Raw genomic sequence first — 22,582 nt, 5'->3', positions numbered from 1 at the left:
CCACCCACTTCAGCGCGCTTGCTCGGTTCAGACGCCATGGCGTATTTAACTAGCTGTAAATGCAGAGGAGAGGAATAAACAGGTTTTTCGTTGAGCTGGCTGCATCGGCCACACCTGCGGTCACGTTTATTTATTCTAGATTATTCTTTCATTAAGACATAGGAGGTCAGAATGGCTTATATTTGAGGCTACATTTCCGATCGTCATTTTATTTTTTATAATATTGCTGTTAAAGACAAATTCCAGACGTTGGCTAACCCGCTAACGTAGCCAGTTGCTAACAGGGAAAAATTGCTTCATAGCGGAAGTGGTGACGTTCCCGGATCACAAATTGCCGACCTAGGAGGTGGGTGGAGCATCATATTTGCACTGACAACACACAGCGATCCTTTGTGTGGATTTCGGCTCTTTAGCACAGGGCACTGATCCTATTACTGGTGGAGGTAGAGCAGCTATGTCTTCCTGTTTTTACCGACAATGACATATTGCATATTGGCTTCACGAAATCATTGATATTTTCTGTGCAAGTCCATTTTTAAAGATCATCTCTGCTTCGTTTGTCAAGTTCATTAAAGGTTACGTAAGGACAGCTCTTTAAATATACAAATACCATAAAACACCATCGAGACATAGTCTGGTCGGTTACTATGCAACTGACATCATCCACGTAGCCTATCCTTAGTCCTCTTGGCCTCCTCTGTCACTATATGTGGATGTGCCATAAAAGAGATTGAGGTTGACTCTGTGAATCTGGGGCTTACCATTCGCAATATGTTTTGCAAAGTTTTGGGGTCGTGTATTGCTTCTGCTTGACCAAGCAACAATCAAAACTGGGACTCTGTCTCTTTGGCTGTCTTGAGTTAGGCTAGATGCACACAGAATACTTTCCAGTTTGTTTCAGTCACTGCCCCAGAGCACTACATACATTCTGCACAGCAGTGTTTACCTCCTCCAGTGCCTGGATCTGATCATTGGATCTGTAATCCAGTAACCACACCTAACAGAACAGATGAGTTGTCTTTTGAATTGGTCAAATCTGGTTGTGTTTATGTTCCACTTGAGCAGTCAATGGAGACACCAGAAACATTGCTATACCTGAATGAATGGTTGTCACCAGCTATTTAATCAAAGCCTTTAACTTGTATTAAAGATTCCTTTGGCCCACAATCTTATTCATGCCAACTTTATGTACGTATCAGATCCAGGAAGGCGTACTCATAAGAATTAATAAAGCAGTGGGAGTTCATGTCAATTTAAACTAAGGAGGAGTTCAAAAAATGTGAAAGTCTCCCAACAATATCTTCAGGGCGCTCTTAAATTTTATAACATGCAAGCTTGTGGGTTAAGAGCATTTTGCCAGTGTGGTCTGGCCTTGGTCAAAGAACAGCATAATAGAAAAGCCCCAGCAAAATATGGAACTTGTTCAGATGTCATGTCCCCAAATTTGGTTTGAGATGTCCTTTTTTGGTGATTTGCAGTTGATCTGTACCATTAGTACGCTGTGAAAGATGAGTGATGATAGTCTGGTGTTTCGTGGTGTAACTGTCATCATGCTGTACTTGGGCGCTGAGTCCAGTGTTGTGGATCTTTGTGTCTCACTCAGATATGGCAGGCTTTGCCTCAGAGACACTGGTGTCACAATGACTGATGGCTCGTGACTGCGGAAGCATGTGGACTCTATGTCACTGACATTGTTTATGAGTCATGCCCCTTGTCTCTTTTGACAGGTACACCCTGTAATGAAAAACCGCCTGTGACGACGCTATCTCTATTCTCATTCGTCTTAGGCTACAGAATGTATCTGTGTTCATGACTTTTGATTGAGGGAGCTTTAAGCCTTAGTGACCTCTAAACAGTGGCAATTAATATTGGACATATGGGATACATCATTGTGATTTTTTTTTTTCCCCCCCTCCCCAGGAACTGCTTTTTCCTCTCTCACTTTTACTTTTTGTTTCATGTCAGTAACTCAAGCTTATATTAGCTGGACGTGTTCTTGTGTCTTAAAGATATTTCATTTATCAGTACCTAGCTGTAAATACAGTAACACATTTCTAGACCTGTTGAGGATGCAGAAGCATGTTCCAGGTCCTTGCCTTTGGGACTGCTATTAGACACGGTGAACGACCCAGACTAACGCTACATGGTATTTTGTAATGACCCAGACGAAGGCTACAAGGCTATTTTGTAATGTTTCAAATGCCGTTTATAAATATGTAATGCGTACAATCAGTTATGTATGCCATATAGCTTTGTCCTGTCCATTATCTCCCACCGGCACGGAGATGAACTCATGACAGTAAAAGTTTTAATTATGTATGCATGCACAAATTGATGCTCGTGTTTTCTTGGGTCAAGTGCTACAGTACAGATTTCATCTGCTCTTGGAGGGAAGTTTGGTCTTTTATGTGGCACTTCATTTGAAACCCCTCAGCTGTTGTCATTATGACTAATCTGTTTGAGAGGATGATTTACTGTCATTTGGACTAATAAATCCCAGCCAGAGCGAATCTAGGTCAAGTCCAGCACGAGGCAACCTCGCATTATAATTTCTTCTCCTCCTTGATATTATCTGGCCTTATCCTCTCTTTATACCCCCCCCCCCCCCACCTCCTTTTGTTTTTCATTGCCATAGCCACGTGGATATGAGATCTGGGGGCCACACAACCACAGTCAGAGCCAAGTCACTTGGCAGGAGCCTCAGTGTTCTCCTCCTAGCAGACGCTAGCTTCCATTCATCTCCCTCTCAGTATACTTAGCCCTTGTGTCAGAGGAGCTGGAAACATTGAGGGCTTTTTCTGTTATGTTTCTTAACAAATGGCTTATTTTAGGCTTTCGGTCATCAGGAGATAGTTACAGACAATAGTCTATAACCCGAGCTGTTATTTGAGAGGGAGCCGAAACCAAACGGAAACCCCAAGGTTACACCTTGATTGTCAATTTTTACATTGGTTTGTGGCGCTTGAATCAGTTGTAATTAAATTCTGGCAGTCTGCCTGTTCTGAAAAGCAGCTCTTTGATTTCACAGGGACCTCTGTTTTCAATTCAATCTGTTCCCTGGCATGAAGCCTTTACTCATCCTTTTTTTAGTAGTTGTATCATTTCTGGATTTTTTTTTTCTCAGCTTTCATGAGAAAGCCTGCTAATGTTTATTTGATCGTTGGCAGCTTTCACAAAGCGTTCGGTTTCCACCTCTTGATGTCCTTGTCTGGTGAATAGCATAGCTTGTTGTTTATGGCGGGTTTTGGAGACGTTGCATGTATAATTTTAATAGTCAGACGACGAATATAGCAAATAGAATTAATGACCGTTCTGTCAAAAGTCATTCTTCTTTTTTTCATGTACAGACAAGCATCAGTCACTGTGAATCAAGATGAAAGGAAAGGATTTTTTTTTTTTTTAAATCATTTTTACACATTTGATTTTTTTTTTTCCTATAGGGTTGTGTATTCTTGGAAGCTGTACAGGATGGACGGTGACAAGCAGTCTGCATCTGAACGGATTCTTCTAGAACCGTATAAGTACCTGCTTCAGCTGCCTGGTAAGTCGGCAGCCCTTCTGCTTCTGAACACATCTTTGTTAGTGACATCAGTGGGCAGGAGGTTGGGGAGTGGTATAGTAACCAAGCGTCTGTTGCTTCAGACGTACAGATTTATGGTTTACTGCTGATGTGTCCATGCAGGTTGCTCCAGTGGTGTATTACCTTGGGCATAGATAGTTAAAAAATTCCTTAGTTGCTCTAGGTAAAAGTGTCAGCTACATGAACAAATGATTTTTTTAAACGTATGTGGCTTATGTTAAAACATACACTTCATTGGTCCAGATTGCCAGATGAACAGCCAAGCAGGTTGTTTAAAAGCCTCAATGAGCAGATTGTTGTTCTACTTCCACCAGTCAGTGCTTACAGTCCAAAGCTATTAAACTGCTTGACTCAGAGCGTGTACCGTAGCCTGGGTATCACAGCGCAAAAGAAAACAACTTGAATGTAATATGAAGCCTTTTTGAGGAAATAAATGCAGTTTAGGAGCTGACAGGTTTGTCAGGCTTGTTAAAGTAAACTGGAGTTGTGTAAATGAACCAAATGGATGCTTTACGTAAGTACAGACTACACTATAGGTTATTCCACTCACTTTACCCGGCTCCTAAAGGAAACAAACGACAATTGATTTACGATACCTCCTTACACCAGCCATGCGTAAATTACATCCTCAGATGTTAATGCTGCGTGCCGGGACTCAGCCAACATCATCATTTCTCTCTTTCGCCTTTCCCTCTTGTAATCATAAATTGTTCAAGTCATTCATTGTCACAGAATGCACACCATAATTGTTTAAAGACTCAGAATTATACAATTTATTTTTGGCTATTTTGCATAGAATTCGATGGGACGCCACCAGTGGGACTTTTACAGCACAGTTACATCCAAAAATTGGAAAGTCGGGAATTTTTTTTTTTTTCAGAAATATATTTCAGAGACAGTGCGTATTGTTTTGATAAGGACTGCTTATAGAATACAAGGAGAACACTCAAATCTGTGGAGAATCTACAGTGAGGGGGTGTTCTGGGACATATAACTCTAAGCCATCTTAGTAGAACAGGATCCGCTCTGCTAGTTCATTTAGAGTTAGCTCACGCTTGAATGCAATATTTGCTGCAGTCATGTGTTAGTTCTGGCGAGAAAAATGAAAGCAGAATATACAGCTCCGGGCGTGTTTTCAGCCTTAATGACTAGGGCTGGTTTTACTTGTTCCACTTTTGATAGTGTCAGCAGAAAAAAATCAAGAGAGTAACACCTAGGATATTTTAGTTTCGCAAACCCGGCTTAGCCCAGACATGGTCCGCTTATTTTTATTTTTTATTTTTTTGCTTGAGAAATCCAATCTGTGTGGTGTAACTTGTTTTCTCTTTTCTTGCTTCAAAGCAAGTCTTAACCCCTCTCAGGAATCTGGAGTGTGTATATCGGTGTGTGAAAAGGCCCAAACGCTAGCCCAGAGTGATAAAGTTATACAAAGGGGCCTTGAAGTTCTTATCTGTTTGCACCGATGCAGATCATTGGTAGATCAATGTGTATTGGTGCTAGATTTGTGACTGTGCCAAATCACTTTGGTCTGCAATGAACCTCTTAGAAAGTGATTTGTTTTGCATCGGTGAGCGATAAAACGTCTCTACGGCTTGGCTTTGTCACTTTATGCTTCAAAGTGTGTGTGTGTGTGTGTGTGTGTGTGTGTGTGTGTGTGTGTTTGCGTGTGTGTGTTTTACCTAAGGGTTTCATTTCATTCAGCTCCTACACACAAACACTGCTGTTTTTTGTTTTCTTTTGACAGCTTTTAGGGAAAATTGGCTGTGTGAATTCTTTCTTTGCATAGAAACTGAATAGTATAGAAGCAGGCAGCAATAAATGCCATAGCTCCAGTCCTGGAGCAGTCGGGCCTATTTTGTGAAATTTATTAGGGCTTTATTGTTTTCTTTTGTGTCTTACAGGCCTACACTGGAATTGAGCAGAATGATAATAAGAGCAGAATAGTGTTAGATGCTCTACATCAGTTGATTTTTTTTCCCCATTAGTGCCTGTACATTTGTTTGGGATTTTTTTTGTTTCAGTGCTGCTGAAAAATATGTAGCGAGCCCAGTCAGTGCCCAGCATAAATAAATGTAAATAATTGAAGAATGTGGCATCCACCCACACTGGTCTCTGGACTCAGACACATCTCCTGCTTGGTGTCTGTACTCCGAGCTCTTACTGCTGCTTAAGCATGGCACTGCCTTTGTGCTTAGACTGCTTTTAGTATGTTTCCAAAGAACAACAGCAGGGCTTTTTATATTAAAGCTTCAGTTTGGAGCTGCTGCCCCCCCCCCCCCCCCCCCCCCCCCGCCTCTCTCTCTCTCTCTCTCTCAGGCTTGTTCAGTTCACTTCTCTCCCTGTGATGTTTAAAGGGGCTTTCTTTATACACCACCACCCCCCCCTCCCCGGTCCCCACACACTCCCATTTCGTCCTTTTGTCAAAGACATACATAAGTTTTTTCTTTTTCTTTTTTTTTTTTCTTCTAAATTGTGGTTCATTTGTTTTGCACTAATCAAACGGTTCTTTTGCATGTAGCAGCAGAGCAGTGTGGAAGGCCTTTGGTACTGCTGTCGATTCTTGCAGAGGCTTTTTGTTCTAGGTCTGGAGGATATGAGTAAGCCTCACTCTTCCTGTTTCTCTCTGCTGCTGCTGCTGCTGTGTTAAATACTTCATCACTGTTGTTCTTACTCTCACATTTGTGCGTCCCTTCTCGCTGTAGTGACGGTTTTAAAGGCTGTTTGCAAGGGTATAGGTTTTTTTTTTTTTTTTACCTTGTCATTGCTACCAAGTAACAAGCCAAAAGCTGTTGTGAGAATTACTTTAGTGCTTCACCCTGACCTCAGCAATACGACCCAGCTTTTAGAGCAGTGGACTAATGTCTAATTACAGGACATAGTACACTGTCATTACACAAACTATTACACAGACATTTAAGCAGGCTATTGTGCATAGTGTGAAGCACTATACTTGATCGAATTTCATTTTTGCAGACATTTCTTTGAACTTGACCGTTATATTCTCATTCAGCTGAAGAAAACAATTCACCTGAAAGCTTCTGTGTAAATAAAGAAAAGTCAGATGCCTGAATGTGTGATGTTTCCTGCGCTACTACAGAAGGAGAGTTAAACTGGTGTACGAGTGGGAAGGGCTGGTTTGGAGCTCTAGTCCTAGGGGTGTGGAGCAAAGCACAAACCAGAAAAGAATTCAGTTGGGATGCCCAGAAAACCGCTGGGAGTAGGCTGGGCCATTGTTGTCGGTATGCAAGCAATGCTCAGGAGTGGGCCAGTCTTTTATTATGGTTGGGGGGAGGGGGGGGTTATCCTCTGGGCTTGCAGAGACCTAAAGAAATGTCCGGTATTAGAGTGTATCTCACAGTTCTTTAGGTAGTTTCCCAGGCTAACCTCGTAGAGTTTATCAGCAAGATTCTGGTAAACTCAAACAGTAAACAAAGAAACATCCACAAAGTCTCCAGCTCTCTCTCTCTCTCTCTTTCTTTCTCTTTCTCTCTCTTTCTCTCTCTCTCTCTTTCCCCCACTGGGACGGCTCAGAGAGCAGATGCTGGGCTTGTGTTCACTAAACCCTGTCGAGTTTGAGTGGATATATTTTCATTTCTAATATTTATCTTTCTCCCGTTGAGTGTGTCAGGCTCCAGCGAGAGCCTTCTCTGGGGCTCACTGAACCTCACAAAGAGGCAACCCTCTGATTCCTCTCTGCATCTGCTCCAGCTCTGCTTCTCTAATGCCTCTGTTTTTACCACAGTAATTAAGTAATTACCAAATAAGTACAGTTTAACAATGTCATCACTCATTGTTACATATTACACGTACTCACAATGTGGAAGCCCACAGATGCATAAAAACCGCTTTTGTCAAAGTGTGGACAAAAGGTACGGCCGATACAAAGAGTTTTTTTTTAAAGGAGGTAAATGATAGTTTCTTTTTTAATGAGCCTGTTTTGGAGGACCGGGTTTGTTGTAAATGTGTGCAATGTTGTGGAAAGGCCTGGAAAAAGCCTACAGAGACCTGAATCTGGTTCATAGAGGGAGCAGCAACGAGGAGGTTTTACTCAGTACACCGAGGGGAATACAATCTTACAACTAAACAGAGAAAGGGGGGGGGGGGGCAAAGCCTCCAGTAGATCATTAGATGCAGCTGCCCCTCCCCTCCACTCCTTTACCGTGAAGGCAAAAGGAGCAGAGACAACCGAGAGGAAAAAGAGCACAGACATGAATGAAAACATCAACTAAACTGTGACTTCTGCCTCGGCCCACGCCAAGCTGCTGTCTGTTTGAATCCATCGTTCAGTCAATAACCGTTACCAGCACACAGAGATAAAGCCGGGGAAACAGCGCCGGAGTAACCGAGAGCCGAGGCTTCTGTCTTTCATCTGATGTTTTGAACAACCAGGGAGAGAAAATGCTGATTTACAAGACAGTACTAGTAGGAATAGGGTGTTATTTTTGTTGTTTTTTTTTTAAGAGGATGCCTCCGTGCTATTTTTGAAATTTGCAGCTGAAGATGTGTAATGGATGTTTTTTTTTTATCTTTGTTTATTTCATATTCAAGTCACGGCCGTGGGTTTGTTAAGGGTGTTGATGGCAGAATAACAATCGCGATCTGTGCAAACGCTGCTGCAAGGTGGTGTTTTGTTGTTTTTTTTTGTAGTAGTAGTTTTTATATGTCAAGTTCTTTTGCCGTGATGTACAATGAGAAGTTGAAAACTTCTGCTATTAAATGCCTTTTCTGTTTCTCCGTCTCTGATTTTTAGGTAAACAAGTACGAACCAAACTGTCCCAGGCGTTCAACCATTGGCTCAACGTCCCAGAGGACAAACTTCAGGTAAGGACTGAATGAATTCTGTTTTACGCTTCAGAAGTAAAAGATTGATGTGTCTCAACAACAGTCAAAATGGGACTCCATAATTCACATGATTTGGACAGCAAAGAAATTGAATCTCCTTGGTATATGGATTGTTGTATATCATTTTAGTTTTAGATGTACTTCAGTGTCTAAATACACTGTGATATTCAACGAGGGCAGATTTTTGTATTCTCCGTGTGAGAGTCTATTTTTCTATGTATTTTGTGTCCTTCACTGGCTCTCACACCAATTTGTCTTGCTTTGAGCAAAGAAAGATTTGAAACCGAACTCAGGAGAAAAAAGGATGTCTTCCTCAAGAAGTTATCAGTCTCAACTCAGGATGTTAAAGAATGCATTCTTCCTCCCTTCCAAATGAGGCTTTTAAAATGAACTGCCTGTCTCTTAAAGACAACAAAAACCCATCTGACCTGACACCAGACACGACACACTCAGTGAGAGAGTCAGGAAGTATACGTGAAACCCACCTGCTCTACAGCCGCAACTGGAAATAAGAGTCGGGATTAGTTTAACCCCACTGTAAAACAAATCCTTCAGTTGTAAAAATGTAAATGAGAATAAGCCTTTTTCAGTCATTTGATACTGGTATGTTCGGGACTTTCTCCTCACAAACATGTGTCTGAACCAGTATGGGGAAGTTGACTTTATTTTGATAAGACGCAAAGAATGAATGAATTTCGTATCTCAGGTAACCTCTACTGCAATGTTGTTGTTTTTTGCGGTTAAATAACAGTATAGCTGCCGATCACTTAAGCTGTTGCGAATGTCTTTGGTCATTTCAGTTAGGCTAAACAGCACAAGTTAATTTGAGAAGGAGAGGAGTCTATACAGTGGTTGCAGTGTAATTAGTGCTGGGCAGAGAGCGGTAGGTGGTAAAATAAAAGCACAGCTTACACAGACATCATTAACACCGTTCCCCGCTGAGGTCAAGTGTTTCTTTCATTAATGCACAGAGAATTCTCACTCTCCTTAATATTATTGGTCACGTGTAGGGCTCTGATTTCGTAATTTAGTAGAATGCGCTATTAATTCGCATGCGCTTTTTTGTTTCTTTGTCCTTTGCCAGCAGTTCTTGAAATGAAACTGCCCTTGCAAGTAGTTTATGATTATGGCCAAGTGTGTGTGTGTGTGTGTGTGTGTGTGTGAGTGAGTGAGTGTGCGTGAGGATGTGTGTTTCCATTGCACTGTTAACATGTCCTTTAGGAAAAATTAGAGTGAAAACAGAGAAGAAGAAAAAGGGTAATGACTTTGGCGGTACTCAGGCTTGTATAATTAGCCTTCAGGAAAGGACTGCGCAGAGTAAGTCACAGCTGTTCCAAATCTGCCATTTTAATTCACATACCTGCTCCCGGTGCCTAAGCCCCACTGCTGTCCCCTTTCCCACCCCAGCCCACTGTCCTGTGTTCTTATCTCTAATCAGTGAGACCTGACTATCTACATTTTCCACTTCATCATTTCTTTCTCTCTCTCTCTCTCTCGCTCTTTCTCTCACTCTGCCACTCTTTGACATCTCAGAGGCTGAAAAAAAAAATCAATGTAAATAGATTTTGGCGCTTAACTATCAGATCAGGGGCCATTTGCAGAGTGCAGCCCTCCAAATTGAGTAGCAGCAGTGATGGGACGGTGTAGAATTACTGGAGAAAATGCATCTGGAGAGTCCAGAGAGCTTTGAAGTGGATGCTATGATGTCATTATTCAGCTTCTATCCATCTGGGGCATTTTAGGCCTCAGAGAACCCATGGTTTCACATGGGGCTACGGCACTGCAAATGTATCACAAGTGTTGATAAATTGGCAGATGTGATCCAAATTCAAGGGAAAAAAAAGTACATGCATTCTAAAAATTTATCCTCGGTTTCAAAAGTCTGGGTTTCTGTGTGTGTGTGTGTTTTGTTTTTTGGAGGAGGGCTGCTTTGTGAAGGAGTAACAGTACATATTTCTGAAGCTGTCTGTCACCAGAAAGGCTGGAGGTGAAGCTTGAAATGACTGAGTGAGAAACAAAAGAATCGTTGCCATTTTTAGCGTTCGGTGTTGAGCTTGTTTAACGTCCATATGATGAAAGCAGGATCTCGTGTGCAGTGATAAAGCTATGCTAATTTGGTCCCTCAAATGAGTGGAGCTTCTCCCAGTACTCTGTGTTAAGTGTTAAGCCTGTCCAATCACATTAAGCATACTGTTCAGCAGGTCTTCTTCTGCCCTGAGTATTTCTGAGCTTCTCCAGACCGAGAAAAGTCAGTCATTCAAACCAGCCCTTCACCACACCTTTTTCTCTCTGGCTGTTTCCCTCTGTTTTTCTATGACGTCTTCATTTGTCTGATGTCTTGATGAGTAAATGACTTCACCCAGCCTGTGGTCTCGGATGATTTGTGGTCCAAATGCTGTTCTGGGTCTTGTTCTGGTTGATGTTGATGGATGGATTTTTACAATTCGAGCCAATGTTTTGACACTTCTGCATGTTTTTAGGTTGGTAAAGCTTGACAAAATACCCCTTCGTGATTTAGACCAGACCCGGGCGTCGTACGGACCGCGGGCACGGAACCGGCCCTCGTGGTGGTTCTGCCCGGCCCAGGAGGTCTAAGACAAACCACACCATTTTACTTCTGACGCTAAAAAAATTACAATGAAATAACATAGATGAGCTTGCCTTTTTCCTGCCACTGCTGACATTGACGTGGGTGATGTTTGAAATTGACTGGAAGTCATAGCAGCGTCGGCTGAGGCACACCAGGTTGTGCGAGTGTATGGGGATTCTCAGTTTGTTCTTGCAATGCAGTCGATGGAGGTACAGTTTGAAGTCACCTGCTACACAAAACAAGCGCTACAAAGCAAAAGGCTGATGCCGAATGTCGAGTGCTTAATAAGTCACGGGCTGCTAAGTATTTTTCACTGAGGTTAGCTATAAAGCTATGGACTTAGTTTGCAACAAACGTGCAAAGTCATTTGTATAACAGAGATCTTACTGCTATAGTCCAAAAGACTGTCATATGACCAATAATGACCAATGCCCTTGTTAAGGTGACAGTTCTTGTCAAAGATACAAACAGGAATACAGGATAGGTTGTGTCCATGAAAGCTGATTGGTATAGTGTGTGGCTTTGTTCCACAGTTCAGTAAATCAAACCATTCTAATAAGATCCTGTTTGGAGTGATTTTCAGTTTAATAAATGCTGAAGAATAAGTGCACAGTATGTTTTCTGTCATTTAATCTAGTGACAAAATTAGAGGTTGCGGCATGACAGAATTTGTTTGGCCCCTGGCAACAATCTGGATTTCTCTTGTGGCCCCCCAGGAAAAATAATTGCCCACCCCCGATTGAAACCTATATCCTTTGGTTTTAATGTGAGGAAAAATATTCACATTGGAAACCCAAGAGCCTTGCTTACAATACCATGTTGAAAAACCTGATAATGGCAAATTACACTGTAGATAAGCACTGATGATACATTCTTACGATATCAGAAAAATGACAGTAATCGATATGCTCTTTCTAGCACATTCTGAGCGGCTAATACGGTGCATCTTTCATATAGCTAATTATGATCCCAGTAAACAGCTGTCTAGTTCCTTTTTTAATTGTACGATGGTCAAGAACTATTTAGTAATACTTACGCCTGTCAGAATGAATTCTCTTAATTCTCTAGATAGGGATCATATGTGGCAAATGGCTGAGAGTGAGAGTACTGATCTAGGATTTCATAATCTGCCTTTCATAATCCTAATCAATGCGGTTATGTAGAGCAAGAGGAACTGGTCCTAGATAAGCAGTCTAACTCTTGAGACACTTGATACATATGGACAGTGTTCTTACATCTGCCACCCTTACATTTCATTAACGAGTATAAACACAGCGCATAGCATTACACAGCTACAGTGAGACTAAAGCAGTATCTCCTGTTCTGTGTTTACACAGCCACAGTGTGGAACTGCTGAAGTGTAGCTATTCAAATGCCCTCTTTGTTTAACATGGACATAATCTCAATTCTGAGTAAATAGTTGAAGGGTCCTTTTCATTTGTGCTACTGATTAAATTTCACTTAAATCTGCTCTTGTAGATGTCATTGCGAGTGGGTTCATTTACATTTAGATTGGAAAAGGCAATAAAATATGCCACTCTTAATTGTAGTCTGCTTTCTTGCCGTATCCGATATAAGAGCCAGAGCTGAATGCATCGGGCCCTGTTTTTCTTACATCTTCCAAATGCCGTATTTCATATTAACCAAGCAGTGATTACACTCCACCAAATCAGCCTGACCAAAATGGTCTCTCCGTTTTGGTGGAGAGAGTTGCTTTTGGTTTTGTATAGTCTAATCGAATTATTGGTTGCTCCCGTGCAAAATCAAAGCATTTTCATGGAGACCTCTAATATTTTAACATGTTTTTTTTTTTCTCTCTCTATGACATATGGGAGCAGTTATGACTGTCAGTACTCATCAATACTATCAATACTCATATCAGTGCAGTCTGTTGTCTGTCTGCTTCAACAACGCAAAGCTGCCTTTGAAACAGTTGACTCCCCTCTGAAATGATCACTGTACTATCAGCCTTGAATTGCCTACAATAAAATTGAAAATGCTAGTGAGAGAATATGAAACAGACCGTTTTCATTCTTGGCTCTTGTGCGAGGGTGAGAGAGAGAGAGAGGGAGACAGAGCTACCACATTACGGTCCCCCTTGTAGCAACTTGAGATTGAGGGCCTTGCTCAAGGACACAGTGGCAGCAGCGAGAGATCGTTAGAGCCAGCAGAAGTCACTATCCCTAGATACGCTGCCTGGGACTCAGACCTGCTTCTGTCTGGTTCCTGATGTGGAGCACTAACCTGATGATCTGCCAGAGGTTCTGCTCACCTGTTTCACTGGAACAGTACAGAGGCGAACGCAAAACAAGCCAGTACTCAGTCGACTTTGTTTGTTTGTTTGTTTGTTTTTTTGAAATCTGTTAATGATGCTCAGGATAGTAAGTGAAGATCCGTTGCATTTCCTTATGTCTTGAGGCCCAGGTGTGTTTGATTAATATCCATAACTTCACAGTTTCAGCGCAGGTAGACCAACAGGCATAACTTTTGATCACAGCTCAAGTCTTAATGGCAGAGGGGAATAAAGCAATGTCTTGTAAGACTGGATTTAGTTATGGGTTTTTGTCCCTTAACTTCCAAATCTCTCTCTCTCTCTCTCTCTCTCTTAGAGTAAGACACCTTTTCAAAGATTTCAAGCAGGAAAGGGTTAAGTCACACAGTAACAGAATAATACATTTCAGATACTCCACTAGAATCTGATTGCCGCTCCTGATTGTAATCTCTCTGCCTTTATTCGCGGCAATTATTTCATTTTTTCTTTTTACAATTTTAAAAACACTCCTCAAGTTGAGAGCACAACCATCAGAAGATTCTTCTTCTTTTTTTTTTTGTCATCTTCATCATCCTCCTCTTAACCCAAAAAAACCCGCCTGTTGAAAAAATGAGCTGCATTATAGTAGCTGAATTGTAATTTGGAAAGCTTTTTGTCGCAGCTGATGAATCTGAAGAAGCTATATGTGTATGCTGTAGTTTCTTGCCTGGGGCTGTAAGCTGAGCACTACAGATATATAGACAGGAGAAGTTCAAAAGCATCTCTGTCTAAGGCATTGCCTTGATGTTGAACTTGTTTGTTTGCTACTCCCTCCCTCTCTCCCTCCCTCTCTCCCTCCCTCTCTCTCTCCCTGCCTCTCCCTCTCCCTCTCCCTCTCCCTCTCTCTCTCTCCACATGTTGTCATTTGCGTCTGAGAGATGTCTAGTTGTAGTGGCCTGGAGCCTTGTTTTGAATGAGGTCACGCGAGCAGCTAGACTCTAGATTACTCCACAGGACTCGTCCCATTCTTCTGTCTTACCATACGTCTTATGTGTCCGTTTCTCCACCAGTTTTCTGATAAGTCAGGTCATTACTCTCTTTTCTTATTACCTTCCCTCAGAGAGTAGCATCTCTTACATTGTTTCTCACACGCTGTCTAACTCTCTTCTGTCTGTCTGTGCATTTCACTTCACCACAACCCCCCCCCCACCCCCTCCCCTTCTGCTGCAGTAGCAGTGAGCTTTATCACGCTGTAAACTCTCTCTGAACCCGTCACACCGCCGAGTGGAGTGTGTGCTCCATCACTAACAAGCTGCTGTCTGACAGACAACAAGCAAGAAGTGCCTTCACACACACACACACACACGCTGGCTAGCCTGTGGCTGTTCTGCGAGTGTACGTTAGAAGCTGAGAAAGATTAGCTTTGGTAGATTTGTTAAGTTACAATAGGTAATATTCTCTTTTTGTGGCGCTAAACTGTTTTCATTTCTGAAAAGACATTTGAGAATATTTATATCTATACGACTAGCTGTGTCAGCAGCCATCAGGTCTGTTCAGAGAACGGAGTTAAAATAAAGAGGATGGGAGTGGTTTTCCGGCAAAATCTGCCCACTTATCCTTCAGGCCTTGTGGACAGGTTACCATGCTCAGCTGGATCAGGGTGGCAGCATTATCAGCTATGTGTTGCTCTATAACACTACAGGCTGAGTAGGTGGCCTGAAAGCATAGCTCTGACTAGAGAAAAGAAAAGAAAAAAGAACAGAAAAGAATGAGAGTGTCAGTAACATTCATCAGTTGTGGGTTTGTGAGATTCAAAGAGCCCAGAACCGCTTCACCATGCTTAGTTAAACCAGACTTGTGAATGGACCTCTCTGTCGGTGACAAGTTCTTTTGCTAATCCGTCTTTTCCCTTGGTTTCACCCCCCCCCCCCCCGCCCCCCCTGACGCGAGTATGCCATGCTCCTTGAGTGCGTGTCAGGATTTAGAATATGAGACAGGCTTGCTCTTTGAGCTGTGACTCTGAGTACGTTCCTCCGAAACACGGTTCAAATGCAGATAGAAAGTAGAAACGCTTTTTGCTAGTCCTGAGGGAAATTTCTGTCCCACTTTTCTCCCTGGTGATGTGGATCCGCATGGCTGGCAGGCTTTCAGGCACATACAAATACGTCTAAAGAGAGAGAGAGAGAGAATACGTCATTAACACCAGCCTGTGTCTTCCACGCTAGTTGTCATTAGCATCCAAATCAGGGGAGCAGAACTTTAACTCCAAGCCTCATGGGAAGTGGTGTCTCCTTTGTGTTTATCATTTAGTGGTTCCTAATTCACGAGGACCTGAATGAGACCTTTTGAGAATGAGTGAGTGCTCTCTCTATCTTCTAGAAGAAAAATCTGTTAACAGATACTAATTCCCCCGTAGACTGCAGTGTTGGATGTTTTCGGTTTGAACGGTTACACGCCGTAAGCCTGTTCCTCTGGCTTGTAGACATGCAGAGAGAGAGAATATTTTATAGGGCTTGTGATTTTTATGTCTTTGCTGTTTGGCGGTGGTTTTCTACCCCACAGGCATGTTTAAAACTGATAAACTGAACTGCCTCTGTTACTACAGGTTGGTGTCATCTGTCTCACTCGCTCCTACAAATGAGAATTATTGTACTAAAACCAGCCTATTAAGCGTAATAGTTTCACTCCATCATTTAAAGATGATTTATGCATATGATATGTTAAACTATGCGGTATTTCCACTTTTACGTGACTTAAAAACTTAACGTACCAGCTGTTTTGTATTTAGGAGCAAAGTCATTTGCTTGGCTAGCTAATTTGAATGTCAACTCAAGGCAAAAAATGGTGTCTGTTATATTTTTATATCACTCAAAGAATCATTTGTCACAGACATGTGTAATCGATCCTCTTAGCTGTCATAGATACCGTCTCTCTTCTCACACTTTTCTGTGATATCTGTCAAAAGCTTTACAGTGAATGACAGACTTAAAGTAACTATATTTTACCCTCAGGATGCATCTCACTAGCAGTGTGACTCTGTGTGTATTTATGTGTGTGTGCATGTGTTTATGCTCCAGAGCCAGGCTGAGTGGTGTAGTTGTCAGTGTGGCTAGCAGGCAGGCAGTTGGGAGTGTCCCTGCTGGAGGAAAGGTTGTGTTTGGAGGATAAACGTCTGAAATTCTCAGGCTTTGGACGCTTGCCTGGCTCACAGAGACCATCTTTGTCTTGCCCTGCTCTGCACGAGCAGCTTCTATTACACACACACACACACACACACAAACTTGTTCACACAGACACACAGTAAAAGTGCCATATTACACCAGCTCAGCAGTTTCAAGTCAACATTTTATTAACTTTTACTTCAGCATAGAGGTTGACTTTTTGATTCACTGATTGACTCCTCGGGTTTGGGGGAAAAAAAAACTGTTTATTCACATTTGACACACATCAGGGTGCTGTATCAGACTGGTAACGGAATCTCAGTCTGCTGCCCCCTGGCAGTGACAGCTGGTAACTACAGGCAGAATGGGGGCCTGCAGAGGTTGACTGCAATAATTTGTCCATTATTTAAAATGACACTGACTTTTCAGACAAGTCAAGTGTGTGAGAGTTCCAATTTAAAATGCTATGCAGGGTGGCCACAGAGAATCTGAGATAGGCACATGAGACTTAATTTCCTTACAAGTACTGTCTGTTTTTAACCTGTGCATTTAACCTGTTACACTTGAGGGTGGTGATTTCCTGACAACATAAGATGACAAAGAATCCATAATTAAACAATTTCACATGCACTCTAACTTCCACAAATGAATTCCTCAAGCACTATTTGTCAGAGTGTGAGACATCAGGTATATATCCCCTTTACATATAAACATTTCCTGTCTGCAGACAGCCTAGCGCTACCACTACCACCTATTAGTGTCAGACTGCTACGGGTCAGCATAACACAGAGAATTCTCACCTAAACAAAGGGCCATTTCTGTGAATTGTGCATGTTTGTGAGCGTGAGTACGTCTGGTCATGTGAGGCCATGCGTAGCATGCCGACACAGCAGTACTGTCTCCTCCCCCAGTCAGCTGTGTGTGTTTGTGTCTGTGTGTGTGTGTGTGTGTGTAAAGCCAGAGGGTGGGGGACTTGAGGTTAGAGGGTCTGAGGCATCACTGTCACCACTGATTACTTTAACAAGCGACTACGTTTCCCAGACCCCCACCCCCTCTTTGGTTCCACCCCCGCCATATGCTGTCACTCGGGTCATGAACTGCGTTCTTTGTGAACACCATGACATGTTGGCTGCATCCACTGCACCGTGTACTTCAACGTACTCTGCTGACAATCAGCTGACTGCAATAAAGGTTCATGAATGAACGTTAATGATTTTCTTATGCCAACGATTTACTTATGTCACCACGGCTATGTAAATGACTGACTTGTGTTTACATGCAGTAAAGAAGAAATTAAATGACAATTACTATGATTTCTAAAACTCTTGTTTAAATTATCACATAACTCAAGTCACTGCTACGTGCAGCCTAGTATTCAGTAAACAACAGGCTTCCTAAGGTGTTGATTGTGTCCACAGTACACATTGGCCGTAATGATGCTATAGGCCCCTGCTGTTACCATCGCTGTTTGAACGGAGTCACAGTGAGGTCAGTCACTGACTCTGTGACTCTGTGTGAATGGAGTTACAGTGAGGCTAGCCATTGACTCTGTGTGCCCTGGGCAGTGACTACTAGAGTCCCTACAGCGTAGCGTGGGATGCCAGAGTCAGTTTATATCTAATTATACCTAAACCACCAAACTAACATCTCTGATGAGACCATAGAGTAGGAGAGCTTGGACCACAATTGACTTTTTGATTTTTTTTTTCGCCGCAAGCGTTGATGAATTTGTGAAGCTAGCTTAATCCAAATACAGAGTCAGTGTGAAGAATGCTTAGAAATTATATTGATTTTATTTCTACCCAGCATGCTAAAATGAATTAGGCCTATTTTCTGTGACTTAAAAAGGGATGTTGAAATGACACATACCAGCTTTCAAGGAGACAGTTCTGAGTGTATTCTGACACTTTTGAGTTTCTGTTCTCAGAGCATGACATAATCTGACACACATCAGTCTGCAATTTGAAAAGATGTCAAGCGCTTAGCGTGTGTCTGATCATAGTGTTTGGATGATTGTACTCACATTATGTAATCCATGAGTGACTGAAGACACTCCCTCTTGCTGCTGAAAAGAACATGGAGTGGTCAAGTGGTGCCCCCTGCTGTATTGTAAATTAAGTGCTCCCAATAATCAGATAGTTTCCCATTTCAGCTGTAAGTGATGGTGTTCTATTAAATAGCAGAATCGTTTTGGATTTTATAGTTAATCGATGTCCTGTTTTTCTTACATGACATCATATCTCTTGTATCCTAAGGTGATCATTGAAGTGACTGAGATGCTGCACAATGCAAGCCTGCTGATAGATGACATCGAGGACAGTTCCAAACTTCGCCGTGGCTTCCCCGTCGCCCACTCCATCTATGGTGTACCCTCAGTCATCAACTCCGCCAACTACGTCTATTTCTTGGGTCTGGAGAAGGTTCTGACCCTGGACCATCCAGAGGCGGTCCGTGTCTTCACCCGTCAACTGCTGGAGCTGCATCGAGGCCAGGGCCTGGATATCCACTGGAGAGACACTTACACTTGCCCCACCGAGGAGGAATACCGTAACATGGTCCTCCAGAAGACCGGCGGCCTCTTCGGTTTGGCTGTGGGTCTCATGCAGCTCTTCTCTAATTGGACACGGGACCTCAAACCCCTACTGGACACACTTGGCCTTTTCTTCCAGATCCGAGACGACTACGCCAACCTCAGTTCGCGTGAGTACAGCGAGAACAAGAGCTTCTGTGAGGACCTGACGGAGGGCAAGTTCTCTTTCCCCACCATCCACGCCATCTGGTCTCAGCCCGAGAGTACACAGGTACAAAACATCCTGCGACAGAGGACCGAAAATGTGGACATTAAACGCTACTGTGTGGACTACCTGGAGAAAGTAGGTTCGTTCGAATATACGCGGCAGACTCTCAAAGACCTGGAGAAGGAGGCGTACCGTTTGATCAGGGACCTGGGGGGAAACCCCGAACTGGAGGGACTGGTGGAGCAGCTCAGCCGCATGTACAGAGAGCCTAGTGATGTTACAGCAAAAGCCAGCCAATCAAAACACTGACCAGGAAACCCCTAAATTATGCAATATGCACCATGAACACAGTGGACTCTTCTGGGATAATGTACTGGTTTATGTGTAAAACAGTTATTTACTCCACAAAACTCTTTATTTGAAGACTAAAAGTTACAGTCTGTCTCCCATAATACTTTGCAAGCAGTCAAGGCAAATTAAAGTTAGATCTTGAAGAGACTACTGGAGTCGTTAACACGGCATCACAAAATTTCTCAGTAATATACCAACAGTAATTGAATTAATACCTCTTGTGTCCCACTGAATTCAGATGAAATTACATTAACTTGCATTGACAGTGACATTTTAATTTTCTGTAGTGTTCTCAAACATTTTAATTTCCATAAATCAAGACCATAGACTATCAGCCTCAGCTATGAGATACGATAGATGCGTTGCCAGTGGCACAGAGAGGTATTCATATTTTGGTTTTATTATTTGTGATTTAGCCAGCCTGTTTGGATGTCAGGAATCTAACAATGGACAGTTTTTCTCCCTTCGCCAAGCTCTCTCAGGCAGTAGTCATTACACTGTAAACCATTATTCAAGAACACTTGACACGGGATGGGAAAAGGCTCATTTTTCATCTCAGAACATCTTTGTATAGTGGTAGGGCAATCACTGCACCATAGATGTTGACTAACTCTAGATAGATAACTCCACCGTAGCCTTGCTAAGTAGAGACAGTTAACATATGGATCCATAACAAATTGGCTTTTGACAGTAAATGTTCGTTTAAAATTCAGTTAATGTCACCGTAAAAACCTTATTGTCTTAGTGTGGCAGCTGAACAATCCTGACTGATGTTTTCAGGGTAAAAAAAAAACAACCCTGTATTAAGAGGTGTGATACTTGAAGAAATGCAACAGAAGTGGTGTTGACACAAGCGAAGCCTTACTTTTTTTATATGGAACCTTTGGAAGCCTGAGAGAATATTCTGGTTTAATGATGTGAATGAATACTGTGTGTGTGTGTGTGTGTTTTCTACATTGGTCTGTATGCAGGAGGGATGTAAGAATATGAATGTGTTATTTCCAGTGTGCAAGTTATATGGAAATGAACTTAAATATGTCATATGACATTTGATGGCCCTCCCTTTGTTTGAATCAATGACATGTTGTTGTTCCTTTGTTCTACACTTGGTATGTCTTGCAACATGAAGTCATATCCCCTGAAGTATTGTAAGTTTCTTGTTATATGAAAAATGCCTCCATCTGATTTGCAAAGAAGGTTTTTTTTTTTTTTTCTGTAATGATTCACATACTTGTTATGGTCCTGCACTGCTAGAACTCATTCAGCTGTTCAGTGGGTCCAAAAAGCCCAGTTGGATTTGCTGTGCCACTCCAATGCTCTGCTAAATATGTGAAACGATTTGGGATTCCCTGAAGCGAAAAAAACTGTTTGTTCGTTTACAAGTGAAGTGTACTGTCAGTTCACCATTTTACACTGTTTATACTGTAGCAGTCAATGGGATTTCTGCATATGCAAGTATTCTGTGTTGAAAGAGAACGCTCTGGGTAAACTTGACAAGAGCCACTTCAATAAAGAACTGTGAGGGCAGTAAAAATATATGTGTGTTTGTCGGGGTCTGTAGACAGAATTCCCTCCAGAACGTATAGAGATTTTTTTTTTTTCCATTTAAATGCTTACTTGCTCCAACAATCGGCACTTTGCACTGATGGAGGTTGTCACTGATTCTTGTAACTGCGATACATCATCGTTCGAGTCTCTTTGAAATCACACCATTTTGACGGGTTTGAAAGATGTTAACAGGTGAAGAATGTATTCCTTGTTCCGTGTTTAGTTTAATAATGTAACGGTGACCAGAATAAGACCGTTTGTTTCTCAAATGTATCTCTTTACCGTAAATCCGTCACAACACGTAACAAAACAATACACGCTGTGCATAGTAAAACATTGTCAGAACTCGCCACGGATTTTAGTTTTATAACAACGTTATTGTATATCTTTTTGTTGGTAGTCGTGTCGGTAGTTTTATTGGCCGTTTACTGCGCGAAGCCTAACCTCGATTGCACTGTCTGATAGTCACTGATGTCATACACGACACGCCAGCAGACCAAAATATAATTAGCGAAACGTACCTCCCCTAATTCAGTGACACGACGCGGGTTTCTAGCGTTCCCGAAACAGCACAGAAGTAATACCGTAGAGAAAGACTACTTAGCAAATAAAATGTACCTACTTACGTTATACAATTATCCCTAGAAAGTTTTGTTGCGAAAACAGACTATATACCAATTTACTGATTTTCTGTCTTTATTCGTGTCTGTCTTTCACACCCTGCTCCCCTCTTTCTCCCCAGCCAGTTGCAGGTGTTGAACGTGACCTAAGCTTGACGCGAGTCTCGAGATGATCCAATTAAAAGTCAGCCTTCACTTGCAAATAACGCACAGGTTTCATAGGTCAAATACTGCTGTCAGTCATATTAGAGGTTATGATTTGGTCGTATTAAAAATATTTCGAAAATATCTTGTTTAATACTGTACATTAGGCTTACACATTACACATTTGTGGAGTATATTATTTCAAATAACGGAAAATCATGTAAAGTACATTCTGATCATATGTTTTCGGTCATTTTTTAAATGCTGGGGACTTCTATGTGGTTTCTGACGCTGTGATAAGCGGATAAAAGCACTAATTTTAGGTGTAGATAATACAAATTTCTATGGGTTCAGATGTTGTGAAATTGCATATTAAATTCAGAATATTAAATTCTTTCATTTACGTATACTATCTTTTGTGAGAGCAAGTGACGTCATTCTTTTTCGGAATTACACTGCCTGACCACAAGGCAGAGCCAGAGAATCGCTAAAGATGCTTGGCTCACCAGAACCTCCATGTTCAGACAAACATCCCTTAACTATATAAAACACATACAGTATACGTGCACCAAGAATATAAATGCATTCAGTTTGTCATGCTTTAAAAATGATTGATGTCAAGATTTGTAGAAGCAAATAGTGGATTGAAGGTGCAGTGAGTAAACTGATAAACGGATGACATTGTAATCATTAGCTGTGTGTCAGATTCTGCAACACTTTCCTTCTGCTTATAGAGCATAAACTTATAATGTGTGCA

The 22,582-nt window shown here is 41.9% G+C and overlaps 1 protein-coding gene across 1 annotated transcript; it reads left to right on the top strand.

The window, feature by feature from the left end:
* The first annotated feature begins 240 nt into the window (after nucleotides 1–240).
* On the top strand, nucleotides 241–20,713 carry ggps1 (geranylgeranyl diphosphate synthase 1). The gene is made up of 4 exons (XM_030771471.1): nucleotides 241–346; nucleotides 3,441–3,541; nucleotides 8,331–8,401; nucleotides 18,680–20,713. The coding sequence occupies exons 2-4, from the start codon at nucleotides 3,469–3,471 to the stop codon at nucleotides 19,469–19,471; spliced, it is 936 nt and encodes a 311-aa protein (XP_030627331.1). The 5' UTR covers nucleotides 241–346; nucleotides 3,441–3,468; the 3' UTR covers nucleotides 19,472–20,713.
* Nucleotides 20,714–22,582: the final 1,869 nt, after the last annotated feature.

The sequence above is a fragment of the Chanos chanos genome, chromosome 4 (genome assembly GCF_902362185.1).
Source record: "Chanos chanos chromosome 4, fChaCha1.1, whole genome shotgun sequence".
Lineage (NCBI taxonomy): Eukaryota > Metazoa > Chordata > Actinopteri > Gonorynchiformes > Chanidae > Chanos > Chanos chanos.
This window is presented reverse-complemented; position numbering and strand designations above follow the sequence as displayed.

Bases quoted from the DNA above. Each gene is read 5' to 3' on its own strand.
- ggps1 (XM_030771471.1), top strand. From the start codon at position 3,469: ATGGACGGTGACAAGCAGTCTGCATCTGAACGGATTCTTCTAGAACCG. The intron at 3,542-8,330 runs GTAAGTCGGCAG...TCTGATTTTTAG, and splicing joins GTACCTGCTTCAGCTGCCTG to GTAAACAAGTACGAACCAAA. The intron at 8,402-18,679 runs GTAAGGACTGAA...TTGTATCCTAAG, and splicing joins TCCCAGAGGACAAACTTCAG to GTGATCATTGAAGTGACTGA.